The sequence below is a fragment of the Ambystoma mexicanum genome, chromosome 10, assembly GCF_040938575.1.
Source record: "Ambystoma mexicanum isolate Mex_15411 chromosome 10, UKY_AmexF1_1, whole genome shotgun sequence".
NCBI classification, from domain to species: domain Eukaryota; kingdom Metazoa; phylum Chordata; class Amphibia; order Caudata; family Ambystomatidae; genus Ambystoma; species Ambystoma mexicanum.
The window spans coordinates 691,572,898-691,596,275 of NC_090932.1; the positions used below are offsets into that span (position 1 = coordinate 691,572,898).

The window sequence follows — 23,378 nt, forward strand, 5'->3', positions numbered from 1 at the left end:
AGAAGAAAAGACCAATGGAGACGGCACAGTGAATGATAACAGTGGGCATGACATGCCCCCAAGAAGCATCAAAGAGAGGGCGTGGTGGACATATTTGCTCGAAGCAGGGCAGAGGAGCGCAGGAGGACGATTCATCTTGGAACTAACAAGGGCGCGTAAGCCCAGAGGGGGGAGGGGTTGGGAAATAGAGTTAAAAAAGGGAGGGTGGGGAACATCCCAAGGTTGGCGGATGGGATGGAGGGGGAGGGGGAGCAAGAGGGGAGAGGGATTTAGGGGGGGTGGGGGTGGAGGAGGGTCAAAGGAATTGAGGAAGGATCAGTGGGCAAGCGGAGGCTAATGAGGGTTGAGGGTCTGAAATGTGGGGAAGGGGGCAAGGGCTCACCAGTAAGGGAAAGGGGTCAGGAGGGCTATGGTTTACTACAAAGGGAAGGAGGCAGGGATAAGCATAGACCATTGAGAGTCACCCAAATTCAAATGCTCCACACATAATGTGAGAGGGTTGAATACCCTTCTCAGGAGGAAGATATTAGAAAAATTCACTAGGACTTCTGGGCTGGATATACTGGCGATTCAGGAGACTTATCCCCCGAGGAAGGACCAGACGAGGTTTGAATTGCAGGGCTTCTCACAGATATTTCACGCATCCGTACCAACAAAGTCAGGGGGAGTGGCATTGGCTATTAGAAATAGTCTAGAGTTGAGAGTATCAGGAACCAAGGGGGATAAAGGTGGAAGATATATCATAATAGTGGGGGATCACAGAGGTATCTCCTATACATTGGCTTCCTTATACGCCCCCAATACCGGACAGGAGGCCTTCTTGAGGAAATTCCTAAATGTGTTGGAAGGATTTGCGATGGGACATATTGTCTTAATGGGTGACTTCAACCTGGTGTGGCACTGGAACCAGGATAGATCTGGGAGAGGAGGAACGGGCTGGAGCGATAGCGTCGGGCTCATTAAAGGAAAGGTTTGAGAGCTTGGGGCTATGGGATTTTTTGGACAGGGATGGGGAGGGCTACACGTTCATGTCAGGAGCTCATGGAACACAGTCCTGAATCAATTATATTTAGGTATCTGCCGGCTTGATGGGATCAGTAGAAGACGCAGGAGGTGGGTCCCCTGGGAATAGCCGGCCATAAAGTGATAACAATGACAATGAATCTATGGGGCTGCATACCAGGGGTGTGAAGTGGAGGGTCCCGGGGGAACTGATGCTTGACCCAGTCATAAGGGAGGACATGGAGGTGAAGATGAAGGCCTTCTTCAAACAGAATAAGAGATCTGATATGGGGGCGAGCATCCAATGGGATGCGTTTAAGGCCACAATAAGGGGGGAATTTATTGCTGCAAAAGCTCAGAGGGAGAGAAAATTGAAGGCCCTCGAGGCCCAGCTTGAGGAAGAGGTCGACGAAGTGGGGAGGCGGGCAGGGGAGGCCCCTTCCAGAAAAGCATTAAGGGCTTATAGACAGGCAGTGGGACAACTAGGTGTACTCAGGATAAAGCAAACTGATGGAACGTTGTTTGTCCGACAAAAATTCTACACAAAGGCTAACAAGGCGGCTGTGCTACTGGCAAGGCTATTGACGGGGGCCACAAGCATCAATTTAGGGATCGACGGAATCACCTTTTTTATAGATGGGTATAATAATAGACTGTGTCCAAGAAATAGGAATAATGAGAGTCTCAAAGATGGTATCAAATAAAGGTTTCAGAATTCTAGACCAAAAAAGAGGGGACATTTTAAGAACACATGGAGGTACACCATCGGGGCCGTTCGGCCGCCCGAGATGGATTCAGTCTACTGAGTGCCCAGAGGATGTCATCACCCTCCCATGGACACGTCCCATAAATCATGGGACCTGCGGTTGGATCCTTTAATTCTTTATAACTTTCTGACAAGGAGTACTTGTTCCCATAATAGTCAGCCCATACAGATTCTCTAACAGAAGAATCAAAGGAGTCCCCCACCTTACCTATCCTTTGATTAATAGTAGCCCAAAATTGTCTTCCCTTATTTTTACAGGGATTAAGCAACACATGTTGGTTGTCTTTCAGATGTAAAGACATCTTAAGTGATTGTCAGATTTCTATGAATTTGCCAAATCCTGTTCTTACGAGTCTGGTAAACATTCCATTCTAATGCTAACCGCTCACGGTCAGTCAGTCCCTTTCGCATTGTCTCTTTTCAAATTCATTACTTTTTCACCCGAAAGGTGTGTTTTCTTATTTTGAGATGCAGAGTATCTGGAACTAAAACATTTCAAGCTTCCCCTAATATTGTACAGTTCCTTTACTTGTTCTTCTGCCGAAGAGTAGGAATCAACCAGAAGACCTGCACTTGAGGCCTCCTCTAAGAGTAACTTATTAAATTCACCCTCCAATCTACTATTTCATTTTATATTTAACACCGCCCCCCCTCTCTAAAACCAAGCAGCCGATAGCAGGTTGCAGCTCATAAGCAGAATGAGCTAGTCCTAAAGTCAGAGAGAATCAAGTGATCACCCAAACCAGGGTCATGATAAATAGTACCTCTATCAGTCCTTAGATCGTCCGTTGAAAAAATATAGTCTATTCTAGACGAGCAATGTCCCCTATGCCAAGTATATGATGGAGAAGGTGGTGAATAATAACATCAACTCTCGTAATTCCCAATAAGACAGAAAATTGTCCCATACCATACCCATAATAACGTTGAGAGGCTAAAGGAAAGAAATTGGCAGCATTCCATTCTGCCCCTGCCACACAGTCAGCATTGACGTTCCCACCATAGCAAAATTGAATAGTGCTGCCCATCAGCTAGCCAGTCACCAAAAAGATTTGCGTAGGTAGGATTGGAACTCCCCTATTCTGATCCTGGTAGGATTCCAATATAAATTGACCAATGATAAATTAGAACACACATCATTAGTAGTGAGACTAACAGCCAACACCCCTTCAAATGAATCAACCACTGACGATCTTATGTTCAAGTTGGAGTCAATGGCAATAAGGCCACCACTTGGTCGTCCCATATGTGATCGAGTTGCAGGGTTAGAAAAAGTCTGAAAGCCCCCCCCCCCCCCACCCACTTCAAAGTGTGAAGTACACAGTTTCCTGAAGAAACAATACATCCATGCCCTTTACAAATAAGGACTCCTTTAGGAAACAATCCAAGTTCACACGTCCACACACATTCCACGACATAATTCTCAGACTAGAAAGCTAGGGCTGGCTCAGGCCTTGTCCAAGTCCTGCAAAGGTCTTATGATCTGCCTCAATCCATGTCCAGTCCTGTCCATTCTGCATAAGAACAGAGAGTAAAGATACCAGCAAAGCACCAACAGAGGCTGAATCATTATTAGTTGGTACCACTCCTCCCATTGACTTAAAGACCTGTGATTCCGGTACCAAAAATAACTTTGCCTCCTCTGGTGATTCAATGGCTACCAAATTATATCCCAAGGTTTGCAAATGAACCCTCTGGTCCTTTACTATATTTGCCACCATTAATGAGTGAAAATAACACCATGTGGTGGTTATTTTGTAGAGGAAGTGTAATCAAATCTATATCATCAGATGTGAGAGATCTCAATAGTGGAATTTCCCTAAAAATGTGTAGGAGCTTTGTCCTGTTAATTTGTATATTGTCAGCAGTAAGACGAGCCGAGGACCAACCCACAGTCTTCGAGTTGTAGCTATCCAATGACAATTTATTATCCCCTAGTACTTTACTCTGACGCACCGCAGGGTTCTCTGGCCCCCCCTGATTTATCTTGTTGTAGCACAACAGCAGATAGATCAGTCTTTGTCGGGGGGAAGATGATACCATTCAGGATTGCAATACCACCCATTCCTTTTAAAGGATCATCAACAGTCTTTTTACCATTACTTTTATTACACGGCAGTAGGAAAGATGTCATTTTAGACTATTGGTTCTTCATTCTTCCTTGCCCCAGGGACAATAGGGCCTAGATTATGAACCCTAGTCGGGTTAACTCAGGTGTCAGGTTAGAGCCCCTTGAGCCCACCAGTAAGGCAGGGCATGTGTCAGTGCCCATGGCCCACAAGCTGGAAGGCCCATTGGGGGACAACACATTTTCTGCACCCCTAATTATAGGGGGATACCCGAGTTCTCTTATTAACCCTTTGAGTAGACCTCAAAGACGGCCCCAGTTCCCGCCCATCAGTCCCTTTCACTTCCAACCACACTCCACACCCCAACCTGGGAGTTAAGATCTATATTTTCTTCCTCCAACAGCAAATCTCAAAGCCATTTTAGTGAGGTGTGGCGTTGATTCAGTTTGGGTGCTGGCATATTTTTAGGTTTCCTTTTTTTATTCCGATAACCCTTCTTCTTAGTGGTCCGTTAACTGATAGTGAGCCCATCACACTCAACCAATAACTCAGACTCACTAACACTATAAGTATGTCCCCTCATGTATCCCCCCCAAGTGTGAGGGAGTATTCAGGGTTTGACTAATCATCAATAATTCCCGATTTACTTGATGACCTTGGCCAGGCTGTTAAAGTAACTTCTCAAACCGAGGGCACAGTGTTCACCCGTTGGCCCTGGTGTAAATCAGTAATCTCCATTATTGGATTAGATACATTGCCCCCATATGGAATTTGGTCCAAACCTCTGAACCCAATAGAGCAAACACTTTTGAGATATTACCCTGCATCACAGTCAACTTGTTAGCGTTCCCAACAACAACATCTTTTATATTGTCATATAGACAAAGGGTTGACCCTAGAACCAAATGCAGAGCTGATATAGAGGCTGGTCCCAAAGAGTCAACTTTAGGCAAGATTTCAGACTCAAAATGTATATTTGTGGGCGTAAAAAAGGTTTTATCTGAAAAATTTAATCCAGCAGGGTCCTCTCTATCCACCCCTCTCAACCACAATAAAACTGAAGACTTGTGTCCCAACCGGGTTGTCGTTGTTTTGGTAATATTTATAACATCCATTGCATTACACAGTCTAACAAAGGACTCAGCCACCCAGTGGAAAACTGCCAGCCAAAGAGTCAACCCCCAATTGAACAGAGGGGGTACTCTTTAATTCTACTGACTAAGTTATAGCAGTAAACTGATCCTCTTGGGGAGTGGCTGGCGGGGGAAGATGAAACATGCAGTTATTGTTGGTCTGAGGTTAAGACCTGCGCATATGTAACAACTCAAACTGGTGCAGCCAAAACCCCCCTGTATACCATCCTCCTGACCGTTCTTTCCATTAACCCACATCAGGGTCTATGGTCAAAGACTCAAGAGGCCAGCAGCACCTTATTTTTTATAAATCGGAGCCTACTCTATGATCACCTTTGCGCCCCTCATTAGATTGGTCTGTACATGCCAAAATGCGGCGGGATCCAGAACCTGCACCTTGCTGCGAAGTTCAGCCGGCATATTATACAAAACAAATTAAGTCCGCAGAGCAGATTAATTCCTGAATGAGATTCAATCCTTTACAAATCGAGTGAGATCCAAGGCCGGTGGCCCTCATTCTCTCCCGTCCTTGACAAACGAGGACAGAGTCAAGTACAAAACAGTAAGAGCCTTACTTATCCGCCGAGAACTTAGTTACCTCCAAGTAAAAGGAGATCAAAGGCCAATTGCCTGCAGTCTTTCCCATCCTTGGTAACCGAGGATAGAGTCAAGTGCAATACAGCAAATTCCTTACTTCTCTGCCAAGGACATAGTTACCTGTAGGCAGAAGGAGATCAAAGGCCGATGGCCCGCAGTCTCTCCCGTCGCTGCTCATGAATATACGGAACCCAAACAATGGTTGAACCACCTCCTCCTCAGCAAGCGAAGTTAATTACCAGGTCATCACAGGCAATGTCCGTCCACCTCCAAACACTCCAAACACTTGCGCACCTTTGTTCCGCTTTGCGGAGGGGAGGGGTTTTTAAAGTCTGCTTCCTTAGAGCAGCATTGCCCCAATTAGCAGATGCCAAGCAAAGAAGTTCAGTTTGCTACCAAAGTGAATAGTAGACACTCCAACAACTTGCGTACAATTCGTAAAAACTTCGGTTTGGGAAATCTGTTTTGCACAATATTAATTAGTAAAGAAAAATCCACTTGTCTCACCTCTTTTGAGAAAATTGCTTTAGGAGTCTATCAAAGATGAGGAATGTGTGGGAGGACACAATCCATTAGACAAATTACTTACGCCTGATAATGTTCTTTCTACTGGATGATCCTCCCACAGATTCTCCATTGCCCTCCCAGCCTACCCGTAAATGTGGGTGAATTTTTTTTCTTATAATCCTGAAATCGGCTCTGCAGGAAGCGGGAGAAAAAACTAGATCTGAGGCAACAGTTGATGTCACGTTCGAGTTTGGGAATGGAAGCAGCTGAGGGACATTAACTCGACCCCTCACATCGCCCTATGCTGTCAAAAAACATGTCAGAAGACTGCAAACAGAATATTGGTATATCAAAGATGGGGAATCCATGGGAGGACACAATCCAATAGAAAGTATATTATTCCAGCATGATGTTCCAGGAACTGTATTATGGGCAGAATAAGCTAAATCTAGAAGCACACACCCAGATGAATGTTGAAGTTTAGATTGTAGCATAGGGGAGAAGTAAAGTCCTCTCTGCGTTGGCTAGGTTCTCATGAAACTTGTACGATTCTGTAACAGGGCGAGGGACTAGAAAATGTTTTTTTTTTTTATGAATAAAGTTATTTTGGAGTTGTATTGCACTAAAGTGCAAAAAGGAGGGATTTGAAGAAGAAAAATGAGGGTGTGTAAAATAAATAGGTCAATGGATAAAAGTTCAGGCAGGAGAATGTTTCTCTTCTAGGTGGACATTCCCCTTATAATGAATAAGGCTGGCCACAAGCCACGGTGTTACTATATATCTTTTACTATTTATTTTTCTGAGGACATTACAGTTAACACTGATCCATTTGTCTTTGCCAACACTTTCTTGTTGATGGAATATTTTGAACATACACCCTATGATGTACTGCAAATTGCAAATGTGTGCCAACGTTATTGGCACCCATGTGACTGTTCAATCTGGCAAGGGCCGAAATGGTAATGGGATCGCTCATAAGTGTCTGGAGTGGCCGTCCAAACGCCCCTCGGGAGAGATGGGCAGATCCGAAATCATCATATGACATAACCAATGTCAATAGATACTGTGGAGGAACTGTATGAGAATGGATGGATTCCTCGTTTTGAGGCTGGAAGTGTATGCTGAAAGGCCTAGTAGTAATCTCTCCAAGTTTCTTAGGTATCGATTTGGTCAGGTTACCTGCTATCTAAAAAGGTAAAGGTTCTAGGGGGGTGGGTCAGGTTAGAGCAGTCAGTCACGTTAGATTGTAGGTTGCTGTTTTCCTTGGCTTGCACAACAATCAATAAAGCTGCCTCTGTTTGCCATCATCCGAAATTGATGGTTAAGTAAACCCGCCCCTCCTTAACGGCTCCACTGGCTACCCGTTTAGAGCCATGTTAAGATCCTGTGCTTAATTGATCATGCACTACACAGCCAGGGCTCCAGATATTGCACAAAGTAAGGTTATCATTCATTCTTCTACAAAACATCTAGAATCGGCTCGACAGGTCAAACCTCAGCCCCAAAATTAAACTTCTAGCAATACAGAGGAAAAATGTTTCCTTCTAAGGTAGTCATCCTGTGCAACGCTGTCCCAGCCTACACATGCCGGCATCTCTGGCCAAGCCCTTGACTGGTTTCAAGCCTTTCTCTCCAACCGCACTCAGTCTGTATCTCTGCCACCATTCTGTTCTCTTCCTGGCTTGCTCTCCTGTGGAGTCCCTCAGGGATCCGCCATTTCCCCCATCCTATTCAATATGTATATCCACCCTCTTCTGTTGCTTATTCTATCGCATGGGTTCAGATTTTATTCCTACGCTGATGATACACAGATTCTTGTCCGGCTCGATCTCACCAGAGCAGACACAGCGACTCGGTTAAGCAGCTGCCTGGAAGATCTTGGCGCCTGGGTGGCTGCAAACTGGCTTAAGCTTAACGGGTCCAATTCGGAGGTGTTGGTGGTTGGCACCTCCTGCCCCCTCTCCTTCTGGACCCCCGAGTTCTGGCCTACTTCTTTAGGCACGTGCCCTTCTCCTGCGACAACTGTTAAAAATCTGGGTGTGACTGTCATCCTCCCTGTCCATGGCACCCCAGGTAGCAGCCGTATGCAAAACTGGCCATTTCAAACTGCGTATTCTGCGCAAAGTGCTTCCCTTTGTGCCTACCGTATACCACGCCCCAGTGGTAGCTGCTTTAGTACTGAGAACCGCAGACTACTGCAACTCCCTCTACGTGGGTGAGCCTGGCTATCTAATCAACCGCCTCCAGCTGCTGCAAAATGCAGCGGTTCGGGCAGCGACTCGCCCTCCCTTTGGAGCCCACATTACCCCGCTCCTTAGGCAACGGCACCGGCTGCCCATTAAAAAGCGCATCCTTTTCAAGTCAATGTGCATTGTGACTTCTATAAGCAGGGTGCTGAATATATGCAATTGAAATGTCCCTGCTATGTGCCATCCCGTCCCCTGCGCTCTCAGTCTGCTCTTTTGATTTTCATCCCTCTAATCAAACTCTCTCGTGTTGGCGGCCGGGCTTTCTCGGTCATTGCCGCTAAAACCTGGAACAGTCTCCCATTGCCTCTTCGCATGGTTGATGACCATCTGTCTTTTCGCCGTGCCCTTAAGACCTATCTGTACTAGGCTCCTTGTACTTCTGCTGTTATTGTTTCACCTAGCGCCAAAGTAGTGGTACCTTCAGGTGCATGTGCGCTTTAGAAATGTATATAACATAACATAAAACCTTAGCGGTTTATAAAAGATAGACCCCCACCCCCCTCTCACAAAGGGCTTTTATTGTGAACTTGCATGTGCTAGAAGAGTATTCACTGTCAGGGTGAGGCTGTTGGCCATGCTTTGAAGCATCTAGGACTCCCTTGGGCGACCTATAAAATAATAGGAGACCTCAACCATCACATCAGATGGGATAATACTCCGACTACACTAAACCTTCTGTGTTTGATGCAGAGAGCTGGGTTTGGCCTCTTCATAAAACAAGCATTGGCAATGCCAACAGTTTTGGTTTTTGTGTAGGCATGCAATAGGCATTTTCCAGGCACTGCCATTACGATACTAAGTGGCCATTAATGGCAGCAGCTGAAAAGGGCGAGAGTACCCGGGCTATGATAGAAGTGCCTGGCAAATGCCTCTCCAAAACCTATATACAAGCCAAAACTGTGGCTGTGCCAATGCTTTAAATTATTTGTATTGACAAATACAACTTGATAAACAGAATCATTCATTAATTCATTCATTCATTCATTTGCCATGGAGTAGACATCAAGACATAATAGTCGCACTCCGGAAACACCAGTTACAAATCTAAACTTTGTAATCCTCTGCTGTATCATCCTGCCAATGAACAAGGTAATTTTGAAAACAATGTGCAAATGTCCTTTGGTGTCATAGCTGGGTCAGCGACCGGGGATATTGTTCCTTCATGTCACAACAGTAAGTTACTTCCTGTATCCAAATCTTCACTGCAGGGAACATGCCCCTTCCCCGTCTAATGCTTATTTTTAAGAGGACGCTAGTGCAAATACACGGATACGGCTTATAAATCAAGTGGCTGAAAGCCCACTTGGTTGTGATTTTTTTTTTTTTTTTTTTACACCAGTAGCATATTTACGCCTTCAAGAAAGACATGGAAATTACAGCACTACGTTTGATGTTACTGCTTCATAGAGCCAGCTCAAAGAGTTCCCTGTAGGATGTGTTTTGGGAGGTGAGGTGCAGGGAGTGGGAATGGCAATATACTTTAGCATGGCCATTGAATGGGTGGGTACACACAAACAACACCCACAAGCTGTGTGCCCCTCCGCGTATGCCATCTCAATGCTAGCTGTACACCAATGCAATCGTTTCGGCGAAGGTGCCACGAGACAGCTAAAAGTAAAAATGTAGTGCTGTGCAGGGTCCTTACACGGAATGTAATGATTTAAGAGCGGCTGCAGCTTCTCCAATAGCATCCTGCTTTTCCAACAGTTCTTTCAGTAACCTAGTTCTCCAACTACACGTGCCTCTTGCAGTAAACGTGTAATACTGTGGATAACGTGGCAATATTAATGACGGGAAGTAAGATGCAGTCACGCCGGGCCCAAAAGTCCGATCTTATTTTGCTCGATGTATACGACACGCATTTCCTTTTCAAATGTCTTGAAATCACAATTTTCTATGACGTGCGTATGTCGACTTGAGTTTGATAGGTTTTATTTAAATTCCATTATTTGCGTTTAAGAAACACGTGGGTTTTCTATGACATGTTCCAGTGTTCCTCGTGGATTTTCACTTCACTAAACCACACGACGATTACTGATATGCGATATCTTTAGTCTTTTCGGAATGTACAGCTGTGTAATTGCAGGTCTTCGAGGCACCACCTAACACCCACCCCCTCCTCCCCGCCCCAATAAAAGAAGCCCCGAACGAGACTACAGAATGGATGGGAAATGCATGAAGCGCGATACTGGAGCAGGATGTTAAGGAGTACGGCTATCCAGGCTGATTGCGAGCTCTATTGTTTGTAATGGCATGGTACGGATACTGGCAGATGGCAATTTGCAATGACAATCGCCCCTGCGGCATTGATCACGTCTGCGTCTAGAGGTTAAGGTTCAGGTGGGCATCCTTGACGGTTTTATTTGTAGACGTCAGACTAGTTGTGTACCCGCCCTTAGTTTTCTTAGGAACGCCGTGACATTAGATGTGCTGGCGAGGTTTCCACTGCACACGTGTTCATATGATGCTAGGTGTTAGGTTAGTCAAACTAGTGCAGCTGTTTAGGTGAGAACCCGGTGACTGCGACCCTTTGAACTTTTTGTACGTTGTGGATCGTTATTAACATAATAAAGCAGTTTTGTGAATATTGCATGCATTGATTCATATTTGAATTTAAGAGAGCGGGATAAAGCGGTGTGAGGTGCATCTGTGGAGAGATGAGCTGAAGAAAAAGTGGTCCCACATCACCCAACATCTGCACGCCATGGCCTGCCTAGCGAATATGAAAGCCTTGCTGTTTATGTGGGCATTCTATGTCGAGAAGACGAAGCTTCAAGGAACAGCAGAGGATCCCAAGAGACAAATTCATTGCCGCTTTTTGCTGAACGGTTATGACCGTGTGGCCAAAAGACAGGATTTGATGTTAGGAGGGAGGGGGGGGGCATGGAATTATGGCAATACTACACAGAACATGTTCAAGAGACGGAGCTGGGATTACAATCAAGGTCGCCCCCTTCCAAAGTCAGTAACCTAGGGGCTAGATCACACATGCTTTTTATTGAAAAGAAGTGTCAAGGGCTGCTATGTCACAAGTAAGTCTTGACATGAACCAGAGACCTTTGTTTGTAGGGTAAAACACAAAAACTGTTTTAGCGCCAAACATGAAAAACAAATGCCCTCCTGACTGGATGAAGACCTCCCTTTTCAACAAAAAACAGAATAAAATAGCCTTCACACCGCGTCTGCTATACTATCACCCTACCAACAACCACACGATTCAAAGAATTAAAAAATACTTATTCAGATTAAACTAGGTTTTTATTATTTGAGAAAAGTAAATACAAAATCAAAGTATCAAACAACAAACGTGTGAAAGAAAGCACGACATGAAAAGGTGACTGTAAAATTATATTGTGCAAAATGGTTTTTAAATTAACATGTGAAAAAAGAACATGCATAAGCAAAATATCACAGCATAACATGCTCATGAATAGTTGCATTTCCAAAGGGCAGTAATTAAGAAAGTGTGGGCCATCTTTTAGATCTAGCATTTACCATTTAAAAACATTGCATTTCAGTGCACACATTTCAGTGGATGAAAATTACAAAAATGGTTGCAAATGGCACAGCTACTACTGTTCTAAAGAAACATCACTGCATAGCATTCATACCTGATATCTTGAACATATCTTGAACAGGTTAGCACTTCTCAGTGCGTCCGATCATATCTTTCTAAACATATAGGGCCTCATTACACGGACGGCGGTAAGGGTTTACCGGTATCGGTATTTTACCGGTAAACCCTTACCGCCTTACTACGAGGTCCCTTTGCGGGTTGGGGAATTTAACGCCTGCTTTTTGCAGGCGTTAAAAACCAACCCGCAAAGGGACCAGGGAGCTAATTACGGTACCGCAATTTGCGGTGCCGTAATTAGCACCTTCCCCATTCCCATTATGCCCTACGGGGCAAAAATGGGAATGGGGAAGGGCAATGGGGGAAGGGGGAATTACGGCCCCACCAACCTTGGAATAGGGCGGTAATTCCCCTTTCCACCAAGGCGGTGCCGGTATTTTAGTCTTCAGGCACATTTCTGAAATTGTCAACTTCGTTATACACCAAAAACAAAGTTCTGTTCTAAGTACTGATATCAATAAAGTGGACAACATATGTTGGAGTGCATTGAAGGTCACATGGAAATACACACTGATAATAAAATAGGGTTACATTAGCTTTTCAGAATGGAGGTTGGAGATAAACACATCATTGTGGCAATTATCTTGCTTAGCAGAAGTCTCTACGGCAGAAATTCTAAAGCCCTGAGACCTGTGGCTGTCCCCTAGAATTATTCCCATGCACTAGAGATGCACTGAATATCACAAAAAGGATCTGCAGAAGAACCTGGTGTGGCTTTTCCTGGCAGTAACTGGCCTTCACACCCATTATCTGACTTGAAGGATTGAATTACTGAATTTTCAATTAGACAAACACAAAAATACTTGCAAAACCTAAGACATGTGTTGGATTAAGTATTGACCTAAAATGAAATCCAAACATGTTCAGAAAAAAAGAGAGAAATTGAAGCCTTAGAAGAGTAACAATTGTCCGATTTTACATAACCTATAAACTCTTACATTAAGAGAGCCCACTGTATATAGGGTATCCAACAAATCCGCCTTTAGATATGCATGTTCTTTGGTTAGTTCAAGTTTTCCTCCAGGGGGTGTGGCTTCCATACTTATTTCTTAGCATAGTGGTGTACTGAAAGCATACCCGCTGGTGAATATGTTTAATAATCAATGTTTAATAACATGGGCTCGCCGTTTATTTACACATGCGTCTTAGGCTATACTGGTAAGAAGTAAAGGAATATCATGCGGGCTGCACCTTTTGCGACTCAGATTCACACCTACTGGAAAGGGTGTACGTTTGGCAAATAGAATGGCTTTAAGGACGTTTATTGTCAGCATGTTTTTCTGAAGCAAAGGCGTTGGGGGCAAAAGTATAAAACAGGTTTTCCCTCAACCCAGTATGTGCTGCACAGGGTTCAACTCATGCAATTTCTGTTGTGCAGTTTTACCAGTGATGTTTTGAGCTCTGCTCTGCATATTTGTTGCCTTTTTTCATGCATAGTACATTATAACTTTATGTCAAAGGTGGATGTAAAACATTACCAGGAATGCGGGTTACCTACTTTTTAATAATTTGAAGTATTTTTTTAGGATATGGCACTTTAGGTATTGGCTCTTTACATTTATTTTGTACACAGTATTTCGTAGGGGTTACATGGACATCCGGTTTAGACAGACCCACAATAGCTACTAACTACATTTTAAGTTCTCTGTTATTTGGCTTGCACTTTGTCCACATTACTAAGTTTATTTATATTCCTGTGAACTATTGATCCCCATTAAACGGTATCTGATTGTAGCTAAGATCGAATGGATGCCTCCACTTTATTTAAACAAATGTTTTTGCTACTAGGGTGCACGTGACAAGAAAGCATGCTAAGTAACCCTTCAGCATTTGTGAAAAAACAAAGAAAATAAATACAACCTGCATGAACCCATCAAGCCTGAGGAGAATCTAAAAGATAGGCAATGTCCAATGTAGGACTATAACATATCCAGACTAAAATAGGTCATAACGAAACTGTAAATCAACAGTTGGAAATCTAGAGTTTCAATTTCAGAATAAGACCTCAGAATAGCAAAGTTATGCCTGGATAATTAGAAGCTATTTAAAACATAACCTATCGAAATGACGGTGGGGCAAGAGTATATAAAAAAATAGCAGACCTTGAGAAATAGCAGTAAATCTCTTGAATTGCTGCACTTTCCTCACTACTCTATATTTTAACGTAAACCTGCAAACAAATGGCTACAATTTAGAAAATGAGAGGTCCCAGACTTAAGATAATTTGAAGGTTAAAGGGGAATAGTGAAAATAGGTGAAAAGATCTCTCAGGTTATTTGCAGAATTTATGGGGATACTCCGGCAGGTACTGCAGGAAAACTACACATACTACTGTGGGAGACCTCACCCCTTGAGTGGATTTGGCATAGAAGGAAATATGAAGAAGATTTTATAGCAGAGATCTTTTTAAAAGATGCCTTACACATCAGGCATCCTGCCGTAAGGAAAACCAACTCCTGCACAAGCAACACGTTCAGAGATTTAAGTGGGGAGCAATATTGTCTCTGAAACGAGGACCCTTATGCAGCCATTGTGGTATGATTGCATGTCTGAAGTTTAGGGCTTTCTTAAGAGATTAAGATTAGAAAGAATAATGAGCAAATGAACATTACTAAAAAAAAAAAGCCAGGATTTTTGGGTTGGTTGCAGGTTTCAGAGTTAAATAATAAACCAGATGGATCCATGAATGTTCACCGTTGCACATTCTATACACGGTGTGATGCATGCCCACTGGAACAAATATCAGACATTGAATTGATTGAAACTGGAGACCCGACTATCTTAATTGATCTATTTGCATTAGGACGGCAAAAGAAAATCATCATTAGGGGCTCATAATCCATGCTTCTGTATATTTCCAGGCAAGGTGGGTTTGGAGGCAGAATGTAGCCTCTGGAATGCTAAAGCTAAAGCTTGTATCGCAAACGGTGTAATACTTGTGAAGCGATTGTCTATGTCCGATACCAGTAAGGTTCTCTATTGGAGTTCCTGATAGAACTGTTTCCACGTTTCTAAAGTAATGCTGATCGTCAGTTCGATGACTGAAAGACTTGGTAAAGAGGGAGGCATATCTTTCCAAAACTATGCACATTTAAATTCAGACCAAGCAGTATTTTAATCTGGAGTGCAAATGAAGAGAAATTAAATCCAACAGTATAGTCACAACCTGACAAAGAGCATGGACTCTGCGAGATTCACCACTCCGTGAAGTGTTCCATGAAGAAAAATATCAGAAGTCTAAGAAAAAAAGTTTCAATGGGTAATGGCTACATAAGGATCTCCTGGCACCTTCACCTCCAAAAGTGAAACGTATGATAACATTTTGTAGAAGTGTTAGACATTAGTTAGTAGAAATGTGTATCAGGAGAACAAGTAAGGGATACTTTGTCAATAACCCCAAAGAAGTGACTGAGCCAGTAGTGATGAGCATCATAACAATGCCTGCCTACAGGATAGATGGATTTAGAGTAGAACATACTTTTAACGGCATTGTTTCTTAGGTTAGAGATACATATCTTGACATTGTTCTCTATAATGTGTTGCAGTTCACAATCCTTCCATTTCATCCAAGTTAACTAAGTCTTCAATAATGGACCATGGATTCTTAGCATTAGATCTAGAAAACGCAGCTCTTGCCACTCAAACATAATATAGATTTCCTCATTGAGTCAAGGTTAGACTGATAGCGTAAGCCTGACTAAAGAACCACGAGAGTGCAAGGTAGTAAATGTTCATGAAGCACCCAATGCACTGAAAAACAGCCCAGATCCCAAAACAGGGCTTGGATACCCCTTCACCAGAGCTACTAGTAATGTCCAAAACCTTGCTTAACATAATATAGTTGCTAAGGGCATCAAATTTCACCACTACTAGTCTTAAGGCAGACATCAAGTGTTCACCAACAGCTACAGGATGCACAAGGGAATGACCTTTGTTTCTGTCAAGCAAGCAGTGGCCCTTCATTCACTATTTAAATGTATGCTTTTATCAATACAACGTATGTGGCTATCTTAACAGAAACCAAAACAGCTTGCGCAATATTCTGGATCACGAAAATAACCAGACTCCATAATGTAAAGTGAACCAATGCTGGTGTCCATGTACTGATTTCTAGCAGACAACAGAAATACATTCAAGGTATTAGCTACTACAGTCAATGATACCGTTTAACAGGAAAGGCCCTTTCTACCATCATATGTCTATCTTTGTTATAAATGTCTATGCATTTTCAGATCAGCAAACCCAGTTATTTTCTGACAAGGGTGCCCTTTATTACTGATCTGCGCCTATGTGTGGAACAGTCACTTTTAACACTGACATAATAAGACTATTTAACTACAGTAGGATTAACCATATTTCCCCATCAGAATCACTACGCTCTTGTGTAAGAGTTAGCTTTGGTGTTGCAACTATAACAGCCCATGCAAACTAAATGCGTTTTTCTGCTCTGGTGAGGTTTGGGATTCAAACGTTTATAGATGTTAATGGCACTATGACATTTCAAATGGATGCCACCTGGAATTGCTCCACCCCAAATGGATATCATCCTGCACTCTTTTTGGATAAACTAAAAATGCAATATAAAGTGTAAAAGCAGTTGAAAATGGTAGAAAAAGAAAGGAATGTTGCAAATATAAAGACCTCAAGAATAACAGGCAGGAGGAAAAAAACAATCATTGTTTAATGACATGCTGATTCAAAACCCAGAATATTACTGACACACTCCGCAATCATCTTGACTCTTGAAGTGAAAAAAGTGTATTAATGGTGTACAAGGAACTTGGCTGCACACGTCTATACAGGTATGTGTTTAATAATATCTATCCCGCTTTGTGGCCACTGCTTGTCATTGCATTTTCAGACTTTGGAAAAAAGAACTTTGCATGTTAGAGAAAAAGGTTTACAAAGATTTTTGTTGTTGTCATGGAAACGTTTTGACTACACATTTGTTTTCTAAATTACAGCCAATACTGGCATGCCTTGTTTCTACTCCTTTTCCCGTATTGGCACATCAGTTTATACAGATACAGGGAGGTTAACAGGATTACAAAATCAAGTCCCAGTGGAACAAATTGTTATTATCTATTAAAACATATCTCAACCTGTCGATGTGTATTTCCTAAAATTACCATATTCTGGCATATTCATGTGCTGCTCTCACCATCGATATATATCACTTTACAAAGACGATCCTTACGAAACCTAGAACATTAAGTTAGATATTAATCAAGAGATCATCAAGTTCCACATGCTAGAGTTGCTTTAATCCTGAAATGTTGTGAAATATTGAATAGACTGAGATTCCCACACAACTCCCACTCAACCAATCAATACTAAAGGAGCACTTGGGAAACTAGATGTCACTAAACAAGTGCCTGGATGAAATGCTAAATTTCACAAAATCTCTAGATTAATAGCATACATAGTGAACATCTGTGAACAAGTTCTTCAAAAGTTAGGTTTGCATCTTTTGGTCTAATATTGATCATACTCAAGGAAAGACTTTGGCATAGAAATATATTAACCAAAAATATTACTCTAAAAAATAATGTCATAAAATACAGTTGTTTTACACACTGACATCACTAATAAATCAATCTCTTTGTAAGAAAGGGTACAGTGAGATGAAGTTTGCGATCAGAGACTTAAAGATGCATCTGGCATGGTTGGGTGTTATTACTCATTTTACATTCACGTTTAGAAGTTCAGAGCACATGGTAGTACAAATTACATTTGTTGCAATTTTTCAATCAGTGACAAAGCATACACTTTTGCAAAAAAGAAAAAACAATCAATTGAACACATCCAAATTGTGTGGAAATTGATTGAAATCAAACTAGTGGCATTTTTGATTCAAAGAGGCAATTTGGGGAGGTCTTCATTACTATCACCACGGTTCTGTCTCCTCCTTCTGAGCTGCAGTTGTAACTGAAGCTTGTTTGTGAAGAAGATCTGCTTCCAGCCTCGGTCTTTTGCCAGTTCCCTCATCGCCGGAGTAATGGTATCACACAAACTCTCAACAACCTTCTCCCATAGCTGTTCAGAGTTGCACATCTATCAATGTAGATAGGAAGAATATATTTGTTACTACTTTGAAAGCATATGATCAGACAACCTCACGTTCCACAGAGAACAATCCTGATTTATTCTGCGATAACAGACTGTTTTTTTTAATCCAAGAGGAGCAATCTTTAGCTTATGTGGCGGGGGACATCCTTAGCCATGCGAGTATTCTGACCAAAAGGGAAGAACTCTGTGTGAAAGTGGATACAATCATAAAGTGAGAGTAGAAATTGTGGGATTAAGTTGCAGATCTTAATCTAGTGGTTATTTCAGTTCCAGTTTGCATGGTAACAGTTTTTACATTAAAAAAAAAGATATAAAAAACTACACAAATATTAAAATCTCATTCAGTTTCACCAAATACATCAGATTGCTTTTGGTTTAAATAATATCACCTCACAATACACTAATTCACAACAATCAGTTGCTGCAAGAATCATTCTACTGTCAAAGTGCCAAATCGCACATCCTCCCCCTGTAGATACAAAAAGGACTGGATCAGCACATTTTGAAATGTATACAGAATGGCCCTTTAAAAAAAAAAAAAAGAAGAACCCACAATCACACAGCAAACTACTCAATGGACCACTTCTGTAAAATACCATACCACGATTTCTTGCATTCCTTATAACAGAATTTTGAAACAGCAGTCAGCCTAGTCTCCTTAAGGTGTCTTGCTAATACTGTCCAAGTGATTTAGATATTGTTTAGGAGGTAAACCTAGCCAAGTAACCACACACGTACTATGTAAAGTTGTATTTAAACAAAAATATAACCCCATTGTGGGAGTTTAAGGTTAAGAATAGTGCACTTCCAATGTATTGACTGTAAATAGCAAATTAATTGTGTTGATTAAAATGTAAACAGACTTGTGCCAAAGTAAAACCTATGTAACGAAAACCATCCAGGTGAAGGTCCCAGTACATGTGCAAGGGAACTGAATTTGTTTTTTAATTAAATGATATATGATATGATATGATAGGTTATTTATAACATGCTTAATACCCAGAGGTTTCTAAGCGCAGACCCGGGGATCAAACCAGTGTTGTTCTGTGTCGTCTTGCTTCCAAGGCGAGCACATTGCCCCCCTGAGCTATCCTCCCGAGACTCAAAGACTTTGCAAGAATAGATCAGAGCCTCCCTGAAAATAGCTTGATGTAATGTGATAAACATATTGTGAGTGCATATGGAACAAGTAGAAAAACTGGAGTCCGAATAATGCACCAAATATGCATTAGTGAATTAAAGAATATGTATGTTTTATATTTAGAATTCATGGTTTTGCATTATTTGGGGCCCCATATTTTCTGTGGCGTGTAGGGAATGCCTTTAAATAAAATAATGAAATAAAGATTCATAGTGTTAAAAGGAATTTGCAAGTGCGAGTTTAAACATTTTTGTTAATTTTGTATTGCTACTTAACCCCCTTAGCTACTGAGGGTTTTCACTCCCATTGCTGAGCCCTTTTTTGTACATTTCAGTAGATCACATTCAATCCCTTGTAACCTTTTTGTTGCAAGTGATCTCCCACCCACATTTGCACCCTTTTCTTCACACATGTAGGTGGTCATAACATCACCAATGATTAGTTGTTTGCTGTAGGGCGGTGTGGGAAAGTAACACAAACTTGACGAGACTGTTTTTTCATAAAATGCCAATAAAATGATGTACAAAAGTCTGTGGTTTATATCTTGTAAGAGCTAGGAACAAATGGTTTGCAGTTCTGATTTTGCTATTTTCCAAGTTTTCAATAAGAGGTTGAGTAAACAAAAAAAACATTTTTCATAAGGTTACCATCAGTTTTGTGAGAGGAAGGAGGCGATTTGTTTTTTTTTTTTTTTTTTTTTTTTTAATAGGACATGCTTGGACGGAATGGAAGAGGAGGGTAGGAAATCTCAATGGGAACACAGAAAGGCATAGATTTCTGAAAAGTAGACAAAATTAAAAGTTCAGGGAGGGGTCCTCTGCGCAGGTCAGGCAACAACTATGTATGTAAAATTCCCATAGTTTGGGAAAAAAAACTGGAAAAGTGAATAAAATAAATATGTGCCGTACATGTTTGCACTTAAAAGGTAATGGCTTCTGTGAATATTGTGAAATGCACCACTACATTTCCCAGACTCTTCTAGTTAGGAAATCACACATTTTTTGTAATGTTTCAAAAAAAGCAATACCACGACCACAAGCCAAAAACCGAGCCATGGTACACAGGATTTTAATGCCGACTGTCTAAACAGGCGTACTTAGCATTTGAAAATAAGTAAAAAACGAATGTGGTGAAGAATGGCAAGCATACATTTTTTTGAAAGAGCGCAGGCAGACCCTTTGAAGGATAGGTGACTAGCGCAGGTTACAAGAGCGTACAGTGCCTAAAGCAGCGACTAAATGTAGGTCACATTTGGGAAATGAAAGGGATGTGCAACAAAGTGCAGTAGGAAATGTATGAAAACCTTATCAAAACCAAGAGAAAACAACAAATGCCCTACCTTCCCACAGGTGTACCGATACAAACGGTACCTTACATGTGTGGGTGCACTTACCTGGGCACAAAGTGAAAAGGCTAAATCACTGGTACACCAAAGGGCCTGGGAAGACTAGATTTCTACTGTATTTGGTCTTGTGGACAACCCACAGATTTGGGCTTGGGGTGTCGCAGCCACCAAGGAAAACAGGGAACCCCTATGCATTTCTGAAAAGAAGACACCTGTGGGAATCCAAAGAGGTCAGACTTGCGCATATCGCCTTAGATTTTATTACCTACAAGGCCCAGTGAAATCCAAAATGTAGGGAAAAAACTCAATTTTCATACATTTGCCAACAGGAAACCACTGAAACACATTGGCAACAGCACATGTCCTACCTTCCCATGTTCCCATAGATGTCCCCACGAAAACGGTACCTCACATGCGTGGGTGAGTTTACCTATGTACGGAAAAAGAAAAAGGGTTGACCGCCCCCAAGTCCAGCGGCTGTTCCAGGGAGCCACGGCAGGGCCCCCATCCCTCCCCAGAGCGAAAATGATTAGAATAATAGGCACTCCGAAACTTTTTTCACTTTACGCAGATGACATATGCTTATATGTTAGAGAACCATAACACAATTTGGACCCACTAATGCAGCACATAAGTTAGATTGGCGCATACTCAGGATTCGCTGTAAATTACAGCAAGTCGGAAATAGATCCTCTGACAGACAATACTCCGCGCCTCCAGATTATGGGTACATCTCTAAAAGATGGTCCTGCAGAGCACGAGAACTGTGATGATTTGTGTACGACTGTTGGGTTACAGTCCTGTGAGAGTGGTAATGGGCTGATACATGAAAAAGAAAATGAGGGAAATGGCCGTGGATGTTTAGCCATTGATACATCCACCCGTCCCATGTACAATGTGAAAAGGATTTTAGTTCACATTGTGAGCCTGACAGAGATGTTGGATCCATTACTACAGACAACCATCAGGGTGCCTTGTTGGTACACATTGCGGGTGAGCCATGCAGTGAGTTGAGGGCACATGAGGAAGTGCGAATGTTGGCATCAGACATGCACACATATAATGAACCTGATAATAGTAACGACAGTATTACATCAATAGCCATGTTCACTGTGTTTGAAAATCTGCTCACTACGTTAGTAGAAAGGTGTGAGCGTATTGAGAGCAAGCTAGATGTACAATCACTACTTCTATACAAAAGTATTAACAAAGGAAGAAAAATACTTCGAGAACAAGGAACACTTACTGATAGAGAGAATGGCTATAGAGTTATGAGTGAGGTTGAGCAGGCCGAACAGACAGAGTTGGATACACGGATCGAAATTGTCAAGATATGTGCATCGGATGACATGGTCTCACCCACAACTCTGGCTAGTATGGTTGTGGATGGTTTGCATATGGATAAAGATTGAGAGTTGGGTAGACAGAGGACAACTACTGTGAGTGAGGGTCCCAAAATGAAAGGAATGAAGCAGAAAACAAAAAGTAAGAAAATCTCACAGGCCATGATGTACGCCAATCAGACAAAATCTAAAAGGAGCAACGTGTGTGTTGTGGATGAAAATATCACCCAACTTACTGAAATTGAAGCAGTAGTGGCAAATAGTGCACAAAAACCTCATAAAAAGGGGGTGCCACATGAGAGGAGAAAAATGGGTGCAAAAACAGCCAAGTGCAGTATGAATAACAGCAAAGTGCTAGTGGTTCATCATTGTCGTGCTCAAAATGGAGCCACAGATGGGAGAGAAGTGAAGGGGATGAGTGATGTTCGTACTGTGAAAAACCTGAAGGTGTCTCCCTAGCTAGTCCCCAGGGATCTGTCATCCAGGTAGCCAGGACACAGCCATCACTATTGGATCCAGTTCCTGGGGGTGGACCAGTGAGTGAGGATCACCTGGATGGCGGGGTGCCTTAGGAGTGGGAGTGGGACACCGATGGGCGAGACGCAGTATCCCCCTTCTTCTTTCAACACCTTTTCCCCAGCCTACCATGTAGGATATTCCAAAACACTGCCCCCCCCCCTTTTCCACACAAACACTTTTGCACAACACCAAAGACAACAGACTAACACCAGGGCCGTTTACCTGACATGTCCCAACACCAGGGTCAGGCAAAGTCAGGCAATTGCCCAGAATCACACACACCGGACGGCCCTTTCCCTTCCCCGTAGGGATGTAAAAGGTGGAGCACAAGACGACAAGGCAGACCGCACAGCGTGAGAGCCAACTCAGCACAGCAGTTCAAATGGAGGAGAAAGTTGGCGCAGACATAAAGGGTGACAAGGAGAGAAGCAACCTTGCCCATTCCAACCAAGTCCAGTGAAACATACGCAGAAAGTATAAGATCGCAAACAATAGCTAGCATGTGTTGCAGCAGATGTCCACGGTATGCAAGACCCTCCTCCATTGATAATCAACCTGGGGAAGGACGTTGGGCTCATTGGTACCCACCTTGACTCTAACGATAAGGAGAGACATGCAGTTCATCACAGTCCGTGAGTCGAGGGGAGAACCGATAAAGAATGGAACTGTGTTGAATGAAAAGTAGCAAGTGGCTATTTGAACTTTGAACAAAACAAAGAACTGTTAATATTTTAAAAAGAGGGAAACCAGCAGTAGAGGAGTTCAGCACCAGTTGGGTGCTCACTCAAGAATCTGAGTGATTGGGTCCTGGTCAGCAGACGAGCGATGAGGACATGAGTCCCTGAAGCTTTTGCGGCTGCCAGCAATATCTTGGGTTATCATACTGTTTTTGTGGTGGCTATCAGAAGAAACCACACCTGCCGGGAGGTGGTGATGCAGAGAGCTGCCAGGGGAATTGAACCTCGCAAACTCCAGCTCCTGACGGAAAAATCGGAGATGATGTG

At 42.5% G+C, this 23,378-nt stretch overlaps 1 protein-coding gene across 1 annotated transcript in view; it reads right to left on the reverse strand.

Moving 5' to 3' along the window:
* Positions 1 to 11,559: 11,559 nt before the first annotated feature.
* Positions 11,560 to 23,378, reverse strand: part of FBXO36 (F-box protein 36) — a 260,891-nt gene continuing 249,072 nt past the window's right edge. Inside the window, exon 4 of the mRNA XM_069618305.1 lies at positions 11,560 to 18,011. Within this exon, the coding sequence (XP_069474406.1) occupies positions 17,811 to 18,011 (201 nt within the window). The 3' untranslated portion in view covers positions 11,560 to 17,810. The remainder of the gene's footprint in view (positions 18,012 to 23,378) is intronic.